This window comes from Electrophorus electricus, chromosome 6 (genome assembly GCF_013358815.1).
Source record: "Electrophorus electricus isolate fEleEle1 chromosome 6, fEleEle1.pri, whole genome shotgun sequence".
Classification (NCBI taxonomy): domain Eukaryota; kingdom Metazoa; phylum Chordata; class Actinopteri; order Gymnotiformes; family Gymnotidae; genus Electrophorus; species Electrophorus electricus.
The window spans coordinates 28,657,042-28,677,999 of NC_049540.1; the positions used below are offsets into that span (position 1 = coordinate 28,657,042).

The window sequence follows — 20,958 nt, forward strand, 5'->3', positions numbered from 1 at the left end:
ACTACTGATGATAAGTTTACTGGTACTAGAACAAACACCACCACTACTACTACTACTAATAATAATAAAACCATTACTAGTAATATTATTATTATTATTATTATTACTACTACTACTATTAGTATTACTACTGATGATAAGTTTACTGGTACTAGAACAAACACCACCACTACTACTACTATTAGTATTACTACTGATGATAAGTTTACTGGTACTAGAACAAACACCACCACTACTACTACTATTAGTATTACTACTGATGATAAGTTTACTGGTACTAGAACAAACACCACCACTACTACTACTATTAGTATTACTACTGATGATAAGTTTACTGGTACTAGAACAAACACCACCACTACTACTACTATTAGTATTACTACTGATGATAAGTTTACTGGTACTAGGACAAACACCACCACTACTACTACTACTAGTATTACTACTGATGATAAGTTTACTGGTACTAGAACAAACACCACCACTACTACTACTATTAGTATTACTACTGATAAGTTTACTGGTACTAGGACAAACACCACCACTACTACTACTACTAGTATTACTACTGATGATAAGTTTACTGGTACTAGGACAAACACCACCACTACTACTACTACTAGTATTACTACTGATGATAAGTTTACTGGTACTAGAACAAACACCACCACTACTACTACTATTAGTATTACTACTGATGATAAGTTTACTGGTACTAGAACAAACACCACCACTACTACTACTATTAGTATTACTACTGATGATAAGTTTACTGGTACTAGAACAAACACCACCACTACTATTACTACTAATAATAATAAAACCATTACTAGTAATATTATTATTATTATTATTACTACTACTACTATTAGTATTACTACTGATGATAAGTTTACTGGTACTAGAACAAACACCACCACTACTACTACTACTACTAATAATAAAACCATTACTAGTAATATTATTATTATTATTATTACTACTACTACTATTAGTATTACTACTGATGATAAGTTTACTGGTACTAGGACAAACACCACCACTACTACTACTATTAGTATTACTACTGATGATAAGTTTACTGGTACTAGAACAAACACCACCACTACTATTACTACTAATAATAATAAAACCATTACTAGTAATATTATTATTATTATTATTACTACTACTACTATTAGTATTACTACTGATGATAAGTTTACTGGTACTAGAACAAACACCACCACTACTACTACTACTACTAATAATAAAACCATTACTAGTAATATTATTATTATTATTATTACTACTACTACTATTAGTATTACTACTGATGATAAGTTTACTGGTACTAGGACAAACACCACCACTACTACTACTATTAGTATTACTACTGATGATAAGTTTACTGGTACTAGGACAAACACCACCACTACTACTACTATTAGTATTACTACTGATGATAAGTTTACTGGTACTAGGACAAACACCACCACTACTACTACTATTAGTATTACTACTGATGATAAGTTTACTGGTACTAGGACAAACACCACCACTACTACTACTATTAGTATTACTACTGATGATAAGTTTACTGGTACTAGGACAAACACCACCACTACTATTACTACTAATAATAATAAAACCATTACTAGTAATATTATTATTATTATTATTACTACTACTACTATTAGTATTACTACTGATGATAAGTTTACTGGTACTAGGACAAACACCACCACTACTATTACTACTAATAATAATAAAACCATTACTAGTAATATTATTATTATTATTATTACTACTACTACTATTAGTATTACTACTGATGATAAGTTTACTGGTACTAGGACAAACACCACCACTACTATTACTACTAATAATAATAAAACCATTACTAGTAATATTATTATTATTATTATTACTACTACTACTATTAGTATTACTACTGATGATAAGTTTACTGGTACTAGGACAAACACCACCACTACTATTACTACTAATAATAATAAAACCATTACTAGTAATATTATTATTATTATTATTACTACTACTACTATTAGTATTACTACTGATGATAAGTTTACTGGTACTAGGACAAACACCACCACTACTACTACTACTAATAATAATAAAACCATTACTAGTAATATTATTATTATTATTATTACTACTACTACTATTAGTATTACTACTGATGATAAGTTTACTGGTACTAGGACAAACACCACCACTACTACTACGAGTAGTGCTTTAGCCAACGAATGATATCATCACCTCTGACATGCTTGAGTGTTTACAGCAGGTGTAGGACTACTACTACTACTACTACTAATAATAATAAAACCATTACTAGTAATATTATTATTATTATTATTACTACTACTACTATTAGTATTACTACTAAAATTGTTACTACTACTATTACTGCTACTACAAGGACAGGAACTGCAACTAATTGCTATTATTATTTGGTCAAGGCAGATTCTGTTTTTGTAGGTTAATGAACTGTTGTGTATTAGAATAGTGACTTTACATTAGAGTACTGACTTTATAATGACTAATGTAAAGTTATTAATTTAATGATTGCATTAGACTAATGACTTCTCAGCAGATGTTGAGTCCCAGTGAGTAAGCCAAGGGTGCCAGTGGTAAAGAAAAACTCCCTAGAGCACGAGGAAGAAACCTGGAGAGGAACCAAGACTCAAAGGGGGTGGGAGAAGGGCATCCTCCTTTGTCCAATCTCAATGATCACAAATTCCATTATTGTGCAAATTCATTTTATGTGTGTGTGTGTGTGTGTGTGTATGTGTGTGTATGTGTGTGTATGTGTATGTGTGTGTATGTGTATGTGTGTGTATGTGTATGTGTGTGTATGTGTGTGTATGTGTGTGTATACATGTATGTGTGTGTATGTGTGTGTATACATGTATGTGTGTGTATACATGTATGTGCATGATGTGTGTGTCTGTGTGTTTATCTTGGCAGGCAGCTGGTGGCGTGGCACAGGCCGTATTGTGTTGACCTGGAGGAGAGCACGTTCACCTACCTGCGCAGCTTCCTGGAGCGCTACTGTGACAGCATCAGCAGGGACACACCTCCACCCCCATTCTCCTCAAAGAGGTGACACACACACACACACACACACACACACACACACACACACACACACACACCTCCACCCCCATTCTCCTCAAAGAGGTGACACACACACACACACACACACACACACACACACACACAAATACACACCTCCACCCCCATTCTCCTCAAAGAGGTGACACACACACACACACACACACAAATACACACCTCCACCCCCATTCTCCTCAAAGAGGTGACACACACACACTCACACACACACACACAAATACACACCTCAACCCCCGTTCTCCTTAAAGAGATAATATGCACATACACAAATACACACCAGTACCCCCGTTCTCCTCAAAGAGGTGATCACACACACACACACACACACACACACACACACACACACACACACACTGCCCAGCTCCTTTCACCTCAAAGAAGTCACACATGTGCACACTCAGTAGCTTTCTGTTTGAAGACAGAACTCAAACTCTTGTACAGACACACATAGAAGACGGATGGTTTCAGTTGTGTAGCTTGCAGGGTCACTTTGCTCTCACGTGAATATGGGAATACCGACCGCAGATGGGGCGTCGGAGGTCAGTACCCTGACGCTGCTGCATTTATGTAGCACGAGTGTAGACTCAGTGTGTCAGGAAGCAGCAGTCAAGTCCTTCTCAGGCTCCGCTCACCGGCCTTGGAGGGAGGGGGAGGACGTTTATCAGGGGACGTGGACAGTGTTTATCAAAGAGACAGATAAGCCCTGATGGTCTTGCCTTGACCCTGAGGTGGTAAGGTCTCCCCAGCAGCTGTGGAGAAACCCTATCAGACGTGCAGGCAGTCAAGGTCGAGACTGACACACACACACACACACACACACACACACACACACAGAGACACATATGGCCTGTCCCACAGTGCCTCTCTCTTGTTCCTGCCCTGCCCGCTCATGCAGGGAGCACCACCAGTTCGTGCTGCTGTGTCTGAAGCTGCTGTCCAGCCACCTGTCGCTGGCCCACGCTGGGGCCACTGGTGCGGCCGTGCTGGGGGCCCAGGGCAGGCCCCTCCGCAACCTGCTCTTCAGACTCATTGACTCCGACGTGCCTGAACGCTTACAGCAGGTGCAGCCCCACGCCCGCCTCCTGTGGGTTTACATCAGCTCGTAGTGTGGGTCATATCAATACAATCTGGCCGTAAAGGCGGTGGGGATTAAACACACCCAGTGGGTGTAGGGTGGATGTAAGGTGGGTGTAGGGTGTAGAGTAAATCACTGTTGGTGTGAAAGCTTATGGGGTAATGCTAGAATTTATCTTGCATCTTAATTTTCAGTATTTCATAAAACAATAGAGGCTTAGTCTGTTGTTGAATTTTCATGGCCTAGTACAAATGAGTCATTCACTGGTGCTAAAATCGTGTGCGTGCGTGCGTGCGTGTGTAGGAGGTGATGAACACATTGTCGATCGGAGCGTCTCTCTTGCTGCCGCCTCTCAGGGAGAGAACAGAACTGCTGCACTCACTCCTACCTCAGGGTCCAGAGAGCTGGGAGTCTCTCTCTAAAGGACAGGTACACCCCCACACACACACACCCCCACACGCACACAGGTGGGTTTTAGAGGCCAGCATGCCAGCTGATTGTATTTGCTGTTAGGATGTATGTGGCTCTAATGACCAATGCTGGAGGTTTTGAACGTTTCTGTGCCCACTGTTCTCTCTAACTCCCACACCTCCTCCGTCACACAATAGCAGCCAATGAGGGAGGCCGAGGGCTGTCACATGCTCCCACCGCAGCCAATCACTGTACCACACACATTCTAACACATCCTAACACAACCACATAGCGCACACACACACACATCCTAACACAACTACATAGCGCACACACACACATCCTAACATACCCACGCAGCACACACTCATCCTTACTCCCCCACACGGCACACACACATCCTCACACACCCACACCACAACGTTTTTCTGCCACTCAGGAGCCCAAACTACTGTCTTACATTTTCTTCATCATCATCATCATCATCATCATCAGAGCAGCCTTGCTAAGTCCTGTCTGTCCTCCAGCGTCTGCAGTTAGACATGGTGCTGAACAGTCTCCAGGAGCAGAGCCACGTGGCTTGCCTGCTGGGGTTCAGCTCTCCGGGGGAGCTGGGTGCCGGCCTTGGCCTGCCCCCGACGCCGGACAGACCCACACACGCCTCCAGCTCCAGCACTGAGGCCCCAGACCACCTGCATCTGGCTGAAGTCCTGCTCAAGACCCTCCTATTAAGCATAGGCTTCTACACGGTCAGTCTGCGACCCTGACAAGGCTGAATTTGTAAATATAGACTAGATTTGACCTGGCTGGGCTTGTTAATATAGAATAGACTTGTCCTGGCTGGACTTGTTAATATAGACTAATTTTGACCTGACTGGACTTGTTAATATGGAGTGTTTATATTTAATGATCACATAGCAACACTGATTTCGGTATCTGGCTCATTGGTTCACAAATCAGCAGTCCAGCAGTGATGTGCAGGTCGTCCGTGGTTGGCCAGGGTTTGGGTAGGAGGACTGTACCAGTCTGTGAACAACTCTGGCTTCCTTTTGGCTTTGTGACAACTTTCTTATGCCGATAGCATAAAAGTAAGCTCTTAGACTTTCCCTTTTTCTTTACTGTTTCTCTTTTAATACTTTAATGCTGTGTGTGTGTGTGTGTGTGTGTGTGTGTGTGTAGGAGCGTGCCTTTGGTGAGCTGGAGAAGAACAGTGACAAGCAGCAGTCTGTCTCTGCTCAGAAACAGACTGAAGCTCCATCTCACTTCCACCACCTGCTGTCAGCACTGCACAAACACCTGCTGGCCCACTGTTACATCTACACCAGCATTGAGGTACGGCCACTCCACCACACCTACACCAGCATTGAGGTACGGCCACTCCACCACACCTACACCAGCACTGAGGTACGGCCACTCCACCACACCTACACCAGCACTGAGGTACGGCCACTCCACCACACCTACAGTAGCACTGAGGTACGGCCATGCCACCACATTTCCTGAGCAATAGCTGATTGGTAAGAGTGTTTAAATGCACATTTTAACACTTTGTTGTCTAATGACTCCAGACACATCTTCCATCTTGCTTTTCTTGTAAATAAAGCTTCATTCGTGGTTTGTGTGTGTGTTTGTGTGTGTGTGCGCAGGACGACAGCAGTGTGATGTTACTCCACAAGCACTTGTGTCTGCTGCTGCCATGTGCGGGGGACACATTCCAGAGGTCCACCGTTCTGCTGAAGGAAAGCTCACTGGACAAGCATGTGATTAATAAACTACACAGTAAGACCACTTGTGTGTCCACATAAACTTACACAGAGACAAGATAGAAGGGGGGTTTGTGTGTGTGTGTTTGTCTGGTTTAGCTGTGTTGTTTGGCTCAGTAGCAGGTAGTCTCCTGTGTCAGGTGATGTACTCTGTGTGTGTGTCTGGTTTAGCTGTGCTGTTTGGCTCCTGTGTCAGGTGATGTACTGTGTGTGTGTGTGTGTGTGTGTGTGTGTGTGTGTGTCTGGTTTAGCTGTGCTGTTTGGCTCAGTAGCAGGTAGTCTCCTGTGTCAGGTGATGTACTCTGTGCTGTTGCTGCCTCTGGCTGTGGTTAAGCCCCTCCTCCCCCACCTGCTCACCCTGCTGGAGCACCTGAACACTCTGAACTGCTACCTGCCCTACACCTGTGTGCTGGAGGAGCTGGAGCTGGAGGACACGGCTCAGGGTAAACACATAAACACAGGCACACACACGCGTACACACACACAAACAGGCGCACACACACAAATGTGTACACACATTTATATAATGCACGCATATTCACACACATACACACACATACACAAACACACAAATGTGTATACACACACTCAGACCCACACAAAGAGGCATACACACACACACACACACACACAAGGTTTGAAGAATCTTTGTTTGAGCCTGTTTGACAAGTAACTTTTTAATCTCTGAAGTTATTAATTGTATTAGTTTATTAGTTTTCAGGTTATTACTGTGTTAGTGTTTTTGCAGTTTATACAGGTAGTTAAATAAAGCCACCAAATTTGTGAATAACCTTTAAAGAAATTATTTGAGAATCTTCTTTTAAGCATTTAAGGTTTAAGGAATAGTTGGCAGGTTTGTGGTCCACGTTTATACTTCACTCTTGTACCTACATACCTACTGTATTAGTTTTAATGTAGTTACTAAATAAAGTCTTCTGCTTTAATAACTAAATAATAATTGTGGCTATTATGAGGTTAAAAGCCTTCATATGCTGTGTGCTGTGACATGACTAAGAGATCTGACCCCATTCCCCCTATCCAGAGGGACCAGAGGTCACAGCCCCCGCCCTTGACTCTGAGACACATGACTGGGCATGGCTTTTGGACTTAGAGAGGTGTGTGGCACTGGCGATTGGTCGATGCCTGGGTGGGATGCTCCAGGGCCCTCCCCCTTCCATCCAGGAAAAGATGGCAGAGTTTTGGCTCTCGAACCCACTGCTGAGGAATGGACTCGAGATGAACGCCGAACGGCTGGGTAACGAAACACCTCTGACACGTCCATCTGGCGATGCATTGGAGCTTGGTGTAGGTCACCCACGTGCTTGTGTTTCTGGGGCCTGTGCAGACTGGGCCATTGGCCGGCTGGGTGAGGCGGCGCCGCTCGGCTGCGGGGACACCTGGCTGACCGAACTGCATCTGTCTGCTGAGAATGCCACGCTGGTGGAGCTGGCGCTGGGTTCCCCTCGAGAGCCCGCCAGCGCCCTCTGGAGGAAGGTGAAGGAGTACGCCGCCAGCCGAGGTGAGGCGGGCTGGGCTTACACTGGCTTTAAACGGAGTGGGGAAAAAAGGAGGAATTCCGCCAAGTCTGACTGGTTAAATTTGTGTGTGTGTGTTGTAGACTGGGACGGTGGAGTTACAGTGGGAGATGCTCTGCTGGAGACGGCATGTCGCTGCAGTCTTGCTGCTCTGCTGAAGCACACAGGCCTGCAGGACGTGGCCTACCGGCAGGACAGGTGGGTACCGCTCTCTGCACTCATCACCCAGCTTCTTTTACCCCGCCCACCTCCCGCTATCCCCCGCCTATCGCCCCGTCTTTCTCACATCCCTCCTTTTCAATCATGATCTTTCCCCGCCCATCATCTCCTCCTCCCTCCAATCAGCGCTTTCTCGCCACACATCACCCCTCCTACTCCTGTTTCCTCCCACCCAACACTACAAATGCAGTGATCTCTCCCTCACAAACACATTGTTGCCCTCTGAGGTGCGGGGGAGTTCCAGCATGGACAGACCGGCTGGTTTGGACTCCAGCTGTGTGTGTGTGTGTGTGTGTGTGTGTGTGTGTGTGTGTGAGAGAGAGTGTGTGTGTGTGTGTGTGTGTGTGTGTGTGTGTGTGTGTGTGTGAGAGAGAGAGAGACAGGCTAAGGCACTGAACACAGACATGTCATCCTCTGCCACATTTTGCTTACTGACATCTCACTGATGTCTCAGTCTCACATCCTTTTTTCTTTCTCCCTTCTCTGTGTCTTTTTCGCTGTCCTACTCTACTCACTCTCTCTCTCTCACTCACACACACACACACACACACACACACACACACACACACACACACACACACACACAGTGCCCTTGTCCTACCTCTGCTGTCTAGCTCTGTGTATGATAAAGGCTCTTTGAGTGTCTGAACTGGCACTTCCAGTAAATCAGAATAAACAGACTGGGGACTGAGGGTGGGAAGTCTTACCATAAATCACCCCTGTCCTTTCACTCCTGTGTGTGTATGCTCATGCATGGGTGCATTTGTGTGTGTCTGTGTGTATGCGTATGCTCACACATGCTCCGTGTGTGTGTGTGCGCGCGCGTATGCGTGTGTGCTTGTGCAACTGCAGGTACGAGCCCTGTGATGTGCTCATAGAGGTCTATGAGGCAGTGTACAAGATCCGCAACACTCTTCTTTTTCACAAAGACAACCCTGGAAATGCAGGCAATACACTTCCTACGATGGTCACTAAACAGGTGAAGACACTTCTGCCCCTGTTGGACTGCTCCGTGCCAGGGCGGTGGGGGGTTGTGTTTGCCTTTTAGTGTTGTAAACTCTTGTGAACAGCTGTTTCATACCTACAGCAGTGAAACTATGTAGGTTATGGTGCATTTAGTGGGTAGAGTATAACTTTTTTGTGAAAGAATGCCTAGTTATAGTTCTGTCACTAGTATCTGCCCGAGTACCAGACCACTTCTGTCCTCTGTGTCCCCGCTGTGCCTGGGTCCGTGTAGAGCTCGGCAGAATCCCAGAGCCCAGGAGAGGATGGGCAGGAGGCGGGTGTATCTGGAGAGCAGACAGGGAGAGAACCGGAGACAGGCGGCCAGGACGTGAACATAGCCGAACACAACCAGGACGATCCTCCAGAGGACGAGACACCCAGCATCAGTATGTACTTGCCGGGTAATCACACTGCTTTTTGTGTTTTTGCATGCATACACATGCATGTGCACAAACACACAACACACACACACACACACACACACACACACACACACACATATTACAATGTCGTGCTTGTTCCATGGTTGCTTCCTGTCATGTTCAGGCCGTGATTCACGTCCTTGGAGTCATGTTGGAAGTAGAGATGTTTCCTCTGACACTTGGAATAAACCATGATGGATCTGCACTTTTAAACTGATCTATAATCACTTACCTTGCTTGTGGAACTGGCTTAGGCTTGTGTGTGTCTAATCAGTCCTATTAGGATGCACATTCTAGAAATAACTTGTTTTTGATTTACTCTTGATCCAAAAACCAGTCCAAGCTGCCGTCTCCGGTACGCTAATACAGGGGCTTTGTGTGCGTGTTTGCGTGTGTGCGCGCATGCATTAACCCTGCGCTTGTCCTCCCTGCAGAGGTGCTCCAGTCCTTCCTGGCTACACGTGAGGCGATGCAGCTGCAGCAGAGCGAGACGCTGTACGAGTCCTCGGGCACCAGCACCCTGCCCAGCAGCACAGAGAGCCCAGGCAGCCCTGACAGAGGGCCAGCACACAGGCCCTGGGACATCCAGCCCCCGGCCCAGCACAGCCTGCCCTTCTCCACAGCCTGCCACCTCGTGGTCAACCGCTGTCTCTTCCTGCTGCTGGGTGTCAGGCCAGCCTGGCAGGACCAAGGCCGGTCTGTGGAGACACACACCGAGAGCACCACCAGGTGAGTGAGTGTGAGTGTGTGTGTCTGTGAGTGTGTGTCTGTGAGTGAGAGGGTGTGGGCAGTGGTGTCTCAGTGGTTAAGGTACTGGACTACTAGTCAGACAGTTGCTGGTTCAATTGCCATCACTGTTGGGCCCCTGAGCAAGACCCTTAACCCTCAATTACTCAAGTTGTACTCAGTCATAATTGTAAGTCATTTTGGATAAAAGCATCAGCTAAATGCCATAAATGTAATTTATGAGAGTGTTTAAATTATGCTTCATAACCCCCTCATTACTTTTATTGATACAGTTTAGCATATTAAACCACTTTTAAGGTCCACACTGTTATAAATCAGACAAATGGACACGCATAGAAAATTATTATTAATATTCTTTGAAATTTCTTGTTCCAACAGGGGACCGACATACTTTTTTGAAGACCAAGGCATCAGAGGAGAGTTTTCTGCTGCTCCGGACGGTCTGAAGCACAGTGAGAGAGAGGTAGTGTGTCCATTGTCCATCTGCACCGGTCTGGGTATGCAGGGTTGTGCTGGAGGCCAGGGTGTAGCGCTCACGGCTCCACCCCCGAAACCCTGCAGGGCCAGCGCCACTTCACAAGGTGATGGTGTCCTAGGCTTGAGGGACGCTGTCTTCATGGTTATCTAGTTTGTCTGAGCTTTCTAAATGAAGTTTTGGAATCCCATCTAGTGGTTAATTTTCAATAGTCAGTTTCACTATGTTCTGTCAGTCTGTGAGTGTGTCTCTCTGTTTCTAAGAAGCCAGACCAGTCTGTGAGCTCCTCTGCTCCAGCCAAGAACAAGATTGGTAAGTAGTGTGTTTCTTTTATCTTCCATGCTGGGTTTTTGAGTTGTACTGTATGTGTTCCACCACTTCTCCCAGCCTGTGCTAGTCCAGTGTGTCTTCTGTGGTCCATGCAGTAGTGTCAGGGACTGATGTGGTAACTGAGGTCTAGACTCCCAATTCCACAGCTAGGGCCAGTACCTAACCTCACACAGCCCGACACGTGTAAGGATGAAGGAATATTTATGCACTGGACATATCCAATCTGTACAGAGTATCTTATGTGATAGCAGTTAGCGAATTATATTGTTCTAAAGCGTACTTGTTTAGAAAGGTCTGTGCGTGCGCGTGTGTGTGTGTGCAGGTTTACCGTTGTGTTCTCTGGGCATCATGAAGGGTGCCTGGGAGAGACTACGCCAGTGTATCAGCCCCACTGTACCGCTGACCACAGAGACTGAGACTGCACCCTTGCTGGAACAGGTCTCACACATGCACGCGCGCACACACACACACCCTTCTGCTAGAACACACCAGCTCTCTGACACTCCTTCACACGTCCACAGTCTCCAAGATAAATTGTTGTTGTTGTTGTATGTGTATATTTATTTATATGTTGATTTAGACCATAGCTGCTCTATGTACTATTACAGATACTCCAATGTTCCCCATGCACAGGTGCTGAGCTTCTTGTGTGAGGGACTATTGAGGACATCTGCCTTGGTGGAGAGGGTGTCGGGTTGCCATGCCGACCCCAGAGCCATCCCTCTGGCCATGACGCAGCAACAGCAGAGGGCTGAGGTAGGTCCTGGACCTCCCACTGGGCCCTGGTGGGAGGTTCTTGGCCTAGGCTCCTCCCACTGGGTCCTCTGTGCCTCATACACATTATACCAGTTAAGGGACACAGTGTGACGGAGCACGACTTTGCAGCTAGTGAGGAATGAAGGCTCTTGATTGGGGTGTTGTGTAAGATGTACACTCCCACCTTAATGTATGAACAGGAGTTTGTGTGTAGTCTAGTTTTTCAAGTTAATCACATGACTTGATTATAAAGAATTTCCAGTGGCCAGTCAGCACTGGCAGCACAGTTGACTGAAACCAGCCCTTAGCATCGAGCGCGTTGGCAGCGTGGAGGTGTGGATCGCGCCATCTCATTCCAGTCTTGGTGAATTGGAGGTCAACTGTGTGGGTGTGTCAGATCACCTAAAGATCGATGGTGACGTCTCCCTGACAACACAGAGGACCCAGCGTTAGTGTCTGTGGTCACCCTCTGCAGAAAATACACCACTACAAAGCAAATGACAAAACAATATATCCAAAATGCCAGCTGGTATAGCTACGTTTTGCTCAGGCCGAGTTATGGGAAAGCACTGAGAGGCTGCTTTTAGATGGCAGAGTGATCTCACACACACACACACACACACACACACACACACACACACACACACACACACACACACACAGAGACACACACACACACACAGAGACACACACACAGAGACACACACACAGACACACACACACACACACACACACACACACAGAGACACACACACACACACAGAGACACACACACACACACACACACACACACACACAGAGACACACACACACACACACAGACACACACAGAGACACACACACACACACACACACACACACACACACAGAGACACACACACACACAGAGACACACACACACACACACACACACACACACAGAGACACACACACACTCTCTCTCACACACTCTCTCTCTCACACACACACTCTGTCTCACACACACACACACACACACACACAGAGACACACACAAGAAACACCATTCTTAAAACAATTCCCTCTGCTTTTCTTTCCCTCTTTACACAGATGCGTCTTGAGGCCTTGTGTCAGATCTCTTCCTTCCTGGCTGAGATGGAGGAGAAGAGCGGTGAGCTTGGCTCTGTGGCACCCCCACGCTTCCCAGGTCTCCTGCAGTCGGTGCAGCTCTACTTTCTGTCCGGCTGTTTTGGGCTGGGAGCTCCCATCACAGGCAGTCAGACAGCACCCAGCGACAGGATGTACCACTACACTGTGAGTAGGACTGGACAACATGTTAATATCGTGATATTTTAATCAAAACCTGCCTCAACTCTTAGCAAAGCCAGCCTCTATTTGATCAAAACCTTTGATCAAGGCTCTTTGATCAAAGAATTAAGTTACAGCAGTGTGTGTGTGTGTGTCCTCCTGCAGGCTGGCACCCAGTCGGCCTCTATGAGTGCCCAGAGAGAGCTTCAGGCTGCAGCACACACACTCTACCAGCAGGTGGTGTGTGTGCTCAAGCAAAAAGTAGCCCTGGAGAAGAGGCAGAAGGGTACGTCTGTTAGAGAGGGCCGCCCCGGCTTCTCCACACGCAGACCAGTACTGGCCTTACATACAGAGCACTGGATCCCAGTTAACCCACCCGACTGCTGTGACGTGCCAGTTCATCCCTCTGTTATGATTCTAAAATCTCCTGGATCAAGCTCAGCTGTGTACACACACACGTATCCCAGTATTGCAGTGTAATAGCATTTGTGCCCAATTTCTCACAAGACTCATAACATTCAAATAGTCTTAACTGGTAGAGAATGGGAAGTGTTCCTGTACTCTTTATTTTGTGTATTTCAGATTACATCACTACTCTGTTCATTGGTTGGTTCGTTGTCACGTGACGCTGTGTTACTCCGTCTTGCATGTCCACTAACAGGCTCGTGCCAGCACCTGATACTGGCTGCCGTGTTTGCGCTGAACTTCCAGTACCAGCCGGCGGACCTGGTGGTGATGGTGAGACAGGGTGTGCTGGAGCTTCTGGCTGTGCTGACCCAGAACACCTGTGTACAGGTGAGCCAGCGCTGGCTGGCTGCGTCCGCCTCTGGGAATGCCCTGCTGGGCGGAGCTGTGAGACTGGCCTCCGCACGCCTCCTTCAGAGCATCGTCATGACCGCCAGGTGAAAGAGATGGGCACACATGAAAGAAAACACACACGTACACATGCAAACACACACACGCACACAAATACATGTACACGCACACATACACACACACACATACACATACACTCGGGCGCACACACGCATACACACGCGCGCACACACACACGTGCATGCGCGGACACACACACACACTTACTTTGGTTTATAGTCCCAGCCAGGTGTCTTTGTTGTTTATTTCAGCCATTAACATTTCTGGGCTTTTTTTATATGTGGTTCTCCATCACCATGCTGAAGTAATCCAAGCTTCTTCCTGAACACCTGGGGTGCTTAAATATTGAAGTGTGTTCGCGTGTGTCTGTGTATGCGCATGTCTGTATAGCTCCTATGATAGTGCCTTGCCACTGGATGTGTCCCAGGCTTTGATGGACGTGATGTGTGAACAGCTACAGGGTCTGTTACACACACTCCACCAGCAGGAGGCGCTGGAGAGCAGAGTGGAGGTTGACTCTGAGCATGAGCTCAGTCCGAGAGCACAGAGTGAGTCAGAGGAGCACACACACTTAGTCCTGCCCCTACCCCTCAGCTTAAAGAGACCTGCTTCTCATTAATGCATGCTTGATCATTAACGTGTGTGTGTGTAGGGTCAGAGGTGTGGCGCAGTAGTAAAGTTGCGGAGTCCCAGCTTGCCGACTTCCTGGTCTTCCTCCGGCGTGTCCTGTCGCTAAGCACCACCCAGAGAGCATCATCCATCTCCAGGTGGATCGAGCCTCTCATGACCATCGTGTCCTACCACAGCTCCTCAGGTGTGTCCTGTGTGCACAGTGCGTTGGGATTGCCTTTAACGCTGTAGCGCATTACTGCTGCTGACTCTAGATCAGTTCCAGAGCTGACTGTGAGCGCCTGTTTCAGGTAACCCTCGCTTCCGTAACCTCCGCACGAAACTCTTGGCCTTCCACATCCTGGAGGCGTTACTTCCCGCATGCACGGACCCGCTGCACATGAAGCAGGTGAGAGGCGTGCGTTTGTGCGTGCGCGTGTGTGTGTGTGTGTGTGTGTGTGTGTGTGTGTGTGTGTGTGTGTGTGTGTGTGTGTGTGTGTGTAATGTGTGTAATGTGTTAATGCTGACTTATTGTTTTTGCCCTGAAGATTGTGGAGCGTCTATTTGACCTTCTCTCCGCCTACATGTGGGAGGAGCCTCTGGCAATGAAGACAAACGCAGAAAATATGCGTGATGGTTCAAAGAAGGTTTGTTATAGACTAGATTGGCAGACCTTGGGTTTTGCCACGCAGGCAGTGGATGGATTACGTTTACTGGCTTTGTTGCTTTTTCTGGCCTGGGTGATTTTAAAAAGATATTTATATGAGGAAAAGCTTTTTTTTTTTACTCAGTTTTTGTTATAGCTGTTTTTGTGTGTATTTCAGGAGAGCATCAGTGAGGACGAGTGTATTCCTATTGGTGATTTCTCCTTTGATCCTCACAAACTGGTCTGCTGTTCTCTGGAGAGTGGGAACATTCTCTCTCATGGCTCAGGGGGCAAAGGTTATGGCCTGTCCACTACCGCCATCACTGCTGGCTGCTTTGCCTGGAAGGTATTGGCATCGACTCTGTAAAAACAACCCCCCGTTCAAACCAGCATTTCCCCTGGTGGAGCTGGACTCCCCTGACCCCATGTACTCTAGAGTCACCGTGCTCTGATTCTCCCACTTTAAGATGATGAAGGCCTCGTTAATATTAGCAGATTGGCTGATTCAGTGTCATCAGTGGAGGGAGAGCAGTGAGTCCAGGAGCAGTACTGAGAAACACTGGTTTAAATAATACAGTCCAATACCAGTACTGGGAAACTACTGGTTGAAATAATACAGTCCAGTAGCAGTACTGAGAAACTGGTTTGAAGGAATACCGTGCACTGTAAGAACCGTCTTGCTCTAGTTTGAACGCACAAAACTATTATTAGGAAAGTAGCCAGTGGCGGTGCTGTATCGATGTTTCGTGATTGGTGTTGGGATGGACAGTGAAACGGTGTCACTAAACTTACCACTGTTCCTCCTCCCTTGTCCCCTCTCAGTTCTACATCACGAAGGAGAACCGTGGCAATGAGGGTACGTGTGTGGGCGTTTCCCGCTGGCCCATCAGCGACTGTAACCACCGCACCACCACAGACATGTGGCTGTACCGCGCCTACAGCGGCAGCCTGTACCACGGGGGTGAGCTGGGCCGCGCTCTGCCCTCCTTCACCCAGGGCGACACCATCACCTGTGTCCTGGACATGGAGGCACACACCATCTCTTTCGCCAAGAACAACCGGGTGAGTAGCGGACGTGTTCTCCCGAGCTGCTCGCAGTGACGGCACACTGCTGGGCTCTCGTGTTTCAGTAACGCTTCAGCCAAGAAGTGTAGGAAGTGAATCTGAGATGGTTCTGGTTTCCAAACCGGGCAGGTCCATGTATACGTGATGTGGAGAAGGACTGTGTACGTTTGTATAAGGATTCTGTGTGTGTAAGGACTGTGGACTGTGCAAGTGTGCGTAAGGTCTGTGCAAGTGTGCGTAAGGTCTGTGTAAGTGTGCGTAAGGTCTGTGTAAGTGTGCGTAAGGTCTGTGTAAGTGTGCGTAAGGTCTGTGTAAGTGTGCGTAAGGTCTGTGTAAGAGTGCGTAAGGTCTGTGTAAGTGTGCGTAAGGTCTGTGTAAGTGTGCGTATGGACTGTGTAAGTGTGTGTATGGACTGTGGACTGTGTAAGTGTGTGTAAGGTCATGAGCCTATGTGGACCCTGCTGAATGTCCCAAATCTCTGCCACTCAGGAGCCCAAGCTGGCGTTTGAGGGGGTGGACGCCACCGAGCTCTACCCCTGTGTGCTCTTCTACAGCAGTAACCCAGGAGAGAAGGTACCCCCTTGTACCCCCGTGTAACGAGCCTGGGGAGGTGGGGTGGATGAGGGGAGTGGAGTGTGGAGGTGGGGTGGGGTGTGCAGACGTCCTTCTTAGAGATCGTTAGCTCTTTATCGCTTTATCTTTGGCCAGAGGGAGATCTATTCTTTTAAACTTGTTCTTTGGTGTTTCGGTCAAACATACTTAAAGCACTGATTTAAAGATTAAAAATATTTAAAAATGTATTTTTCTCACATTTTTTACACTTAACGTTTTGACACATTTATGCAGTAGACTTCTTGTTTGATTTAGCTTCTTTAGGTTATCCTAATTTAATATATTATACTAATATAATAAAATATATACCTATTATTATTAATAATTATTAATAATATTGTTATTAATAATAATAATAATAATAATAATATTGTTATTAATAATTATTATTAATAATAATAATAATAATATTAACCTGCTTGATAAGGTAATTGCTTTTTTCCCTCCGTTGCCAACCTGATTGGATGCTCATGTCTCCTGTGTCCTCTAGGTGGCGCTGTCTGACCTTCAGATGCGGGGAATGCCCAGTGACCTGTTGCCGGGTGACCCCCTGTGCAGCCCGCGGGTCACTGTGCTGCTAGAGGCCAGCGTGCACCTTCTGAGGAGGCTCCAGCAGAGTGAAGACTGGGCTGCACCCATCAGCCTGCACATCACACACAGGCTGAAACGCATTAGTGCTGTCCTGAGGGAGGGAGCGCAGAGTAGACACGGTACACACACGCATGCGCACACACACACACACAAACAAACGTATACACACGCATGCGCGCACATACAGATGCACGTGCACACACATACATATACACACGCACACACACATGCGCATGCGCACACATACACATGCGCACACACACATGCACAGGCACAGATACACACGCACAGATATGCACGTGCGCACACACATGCACAGATACACACACACACACACACACACATACACACACACGCGCATACACACCAACGTATGCACACAAACGCATACGCACACATATGCACGTGCGCACACACACACAAACACACATACAGATACATAGATACACACACGCATGCACACACAAAGATACATAAATACACACACACATATACATAGATACATACACGCACACATACACATGCGCGCACACGCACAGATACACACACGCGCACATGCACACAAACGCACACACACACACACACACACACACACACAGATATGCATGCACACAAGCGCACACGCAGATACGCACACGCACAGATACACACACACACACACACACACACACACACACACACACAAGCAGATACGCGCACACACATGCACAGAGATACACACACACACACACACACACACACACACACACACACACACATGCAGATACGCGCACACACATGCACAGAGATACACACACACACACACACACACACACACACACATGCACACAGATACGCACACAAACACACGCACAGATACACACATGCACAGATACACATGCATACGCATACACGCACAGATACGTACGTGCACACGCAAACACACACACAGATACATAGATAACACACATGCGCGCGCACACACACAGATACATAGATAAACACACACACAGATACACACACACACACACACACACACACACACACACGCACGCACGCACAGATACATACACATACACACCGACACACACCGACACGCGCGTACACACGAGCACACGAGCACACGCACACAAACGCATACACATTGACACGCACACGCTTACACACATGCACGCACAAATACGTACACGTGCGCACGCATGCACACGCACAGATAAGTAAACACACCCACACACACGTGCACACGCACAGATACGCACGCGCGCACACACACACACACACAGATACAGATACACACACGCAAAGATATGGATACCCACCAACACGCGTGTACACACACGCACACAAACGCATACGCACACACATACATGCGCACGCACACACGCAGATACACATACATGTATACGCATACGCGCACACACACACACACATGCATACACACAGACATGCACACGCATATGCACATGCGCACACACGCATACGCATACACACCGACACACACACACACACACAAGGCACAGCTAGCACACTGAAAAATACAGAGAAACACCAAGAAACACCAGCACACACACGAACAACACCAGCATTCTCTAATAATCAGCAGTAATCATCAAATCGTCAACAAACACCAGTCTTCAACAAACATTCTTCAACAAGCCTAATGTTCTGAAGTTGGCGCTTGGCTTTGTTACAGAAAAAAAATCTATTACAAAATATATAAAACAAGAAGAATGAACAAGCCAAAAGGATGAGTGTGAAAGTGGGAGCTTTCCAACCATCTATTGGAATAACATTCTGTGATATTACCTAATGTTTGCATTTATTGATGCGTGTTGGTGTTTGTATTGTCAGTATGGAGCTGATGTAATACTGGTTGGTGTGTTATTGTGTACACAACATTGTCCCAGCATGCTACAGTAATATAGCTGTACCAGTGTGCCATACCTGAACATGGTCTGGCTCTCTTGAATAGCTTGACTGTCTGGATTGGGTAGCCCAGATTCTGCTGTTGATAGACAGGACAAGAAGAGAAGACAAGTTTCTTTTCGATCAGTGTCCACCCGTTCACCAAAGATCTCCCATTGTGCATAAATGTCTGCGGTAGGGGACGTAACAGACTAGTAAGAAAACGTTTGTCTTGTTGTCGTGTGTGAGCAGGTGTAGTGGGGGAGAGAGAAAGGAGTCCCCGGGACAGCTGCACCTCCACAGCGAGTCCCGAGCTGCTCGCTGGCCCCGCCTGCCTGTCTGACACCCAGCTCAGCGTGCTGTGTGCGGAGGTGTGGCCTGTCCTGGCCCTGATCGGAGGAGTGGACAGTGGGCTCCGGGCGGGCGGGGCTTGTCTGCACATGCCCAGTGGGCGTCGGGCCACTCTGTTAGGAGTGTTGAAGGAGGGCAGTAGCCTGGCAAAGTTACAGTGGGAGGAGGTGGATGTGAGTGTGAGGTAGGTACACATGCGCACACACACACACACACACACACACACACACACACACACACACACACGCAAATACACACATACTTATACACACACAGGCGCATATATATATACACACGCGCACACACGCAAATACACACATGCTTATACACACACAGGCGCATATATATATATATATATATATATATATATATATATATGTATGTAATAAAAATATATATATGTAATAAAAATATATATACATATAAATGTGTGTGTATGTATGTATATATATATATATATATATATATATATATATATATATATATATATATATATATATATATGCACACACACACACACACACACACACACACACACATACACATACAACCACGCAAATACACATGCATAAACACACATTTTATTGGACTCTGTTATGTTTGTACACGGTTATTGTTTTTGCAGTCATACTCGACGTTAACCAGCAGTGTCATTAAGGGTTATTTGACATTTTGATTGCTTTAATGTGTATATTAGGCTGTGGTGTTTTAATATTTGTCTTGGTGCATGTTGTTTTGATGTTTGTCTTGGCGCGTGGTGTTTTGATGTTTGTCTTGGCGCGTGGTGTTTTGATGTTTGTCTTGGCGCGTGGTGTTTTGATGTTTGTCTTGGCACGTTGTGCTTTGATGTTTGTCTTGGCACGTGGTGCTTTGATGTTTTGTCTTGGCACGTGGTGCTTTGATGTTTTGTCTTGGCACGTGGTGCTTTGATGTTTTGTCTTGGCACGTGGTGCTTTGATGTTTGTCTTGGCACGTGGTGCTTTGATGTTTGTCTTGGCACGTGGTGCTTTGATGTTTGTCTTGGCACGTGGTGCTTTGATGTTTGTCTTGGCACGTGGTGCTTTGATGTTTGTCTTGGCACGTGGTGCTTTGATGTTTGTCTTGGCACGTAGTGCTTTGATGTTTGTCTTGGCACGTGGTATTTTGATTGTCTTGGCGCGTGGTGTTTTGATGTTTGTCTTG

General features: G+C 46.6%; 1 protein-coding gene across 10 annotated transcripts in view; it reads left to right on the forward strand.

Annotated features, from left to right (window-relative positions):
• LOC113586311 (probable E3 ubiquitin-protein ligase HERC1) overlaps nt 1-20,958 on the forward strand; it is a 182,844-nt gene that overhangs the window by 11,283 nt on the left and 150,603 nt on the right. For 8 of the 10 annotated variants that reach the window (XM_035527665.1, XM_035527672.1, XM_035527664.1 and 5 more), the window contains exons 11-39: nt 2,974-3,108; nt 4,034-4,199; nt 4,517-4,642; nt 5,152-5,373; nt 5,804-5,956; nt 6,271-6,403; nt 6,639-6,830; nt 7,430-7,642; nt 7,733-7,906; nt 8,006-8,120; nt 8,994-9,120; nt 9,379-9,547; nt 10,003-10,297; nt 10,694-10,778; nt 11,054-11,102; nt 11,443-11,558; nt 11,754-11,876; nt 12,945-13,148; nt 13,308-13,428; nt 13,804-14,044; nt 14,409-14,566; nt 14,671-14,832; nt 14,939-15,036; nt 15,176-15,274; nt 15,452-15,619; nt 16,096-16,335; nt 16,828-16,911; nt 17,441-17,660; nt 19,678-19,960. In XM_035527665.1, coding sequence (XP_035383558.1) covers nt 2,974-3,108; nt 4,034-4,199; nt 4,517-4,642; nt 5,152-5,373; nt 5,804-5,956; nt 6,271-6,403; nt 6,639-6,830; nt 7,430-7,642; nt 7,733-7,906; nt 8,006-8,120; nt 8,994-9,120; nt 9,379-9,547; nt 10,003-10,297; nt 10,694-10,778; nt 11,054-11,102; nt 11,443-11,558; nt 11,754-11,876; nt 12,945-13,148; nt 13,308-13,428; nt 13,804-14,044; nt 14,409-14,566; nt 14,671-14,832; nt 14,939-15,036; nt 15,176-15,274; nt 15,452-15,619; nt 16,096-16,335; nt 16,828-16,911; nt 17,441-17,660; nt 19,678-19,960 — 4,671 coding nt within the window. The remainder of the gene's footprint in view (nt 1-2,973; nt 3,109-4,033; nt 4,200-4,516; nt 4,643-5,151; nt 5,374-5,803; nt 5,957-6,270; nt 6,404-6,638; nt 6,831-7,429; nt 7,643-7,732; nt 7,907-8,005; nt 8,121-8,993; nt 9,121-9,378; nt 9,548-10,002; nt 10,298-10,693; nt 10,779-11,053; nt 11,103-11,442; nt 11,559-11,753; nt 11,877-12,944; nt 13,149-13,307; nt 13,429-13,803; nt 14,045-14,408; nt 14,567-14,670; nt 14,833-14,938; nt 15,037-15,175; nt 15,275-15,451; nt 15,620-16,095; nt 16,336-16,827; nt 16,912-17,440; nt 17,661-19,677; nt 19,961-20,958) is intronic. The other 2 variants (XM_035527666.1, XM_035527670.1) reach the window with 2 other exon arrangements.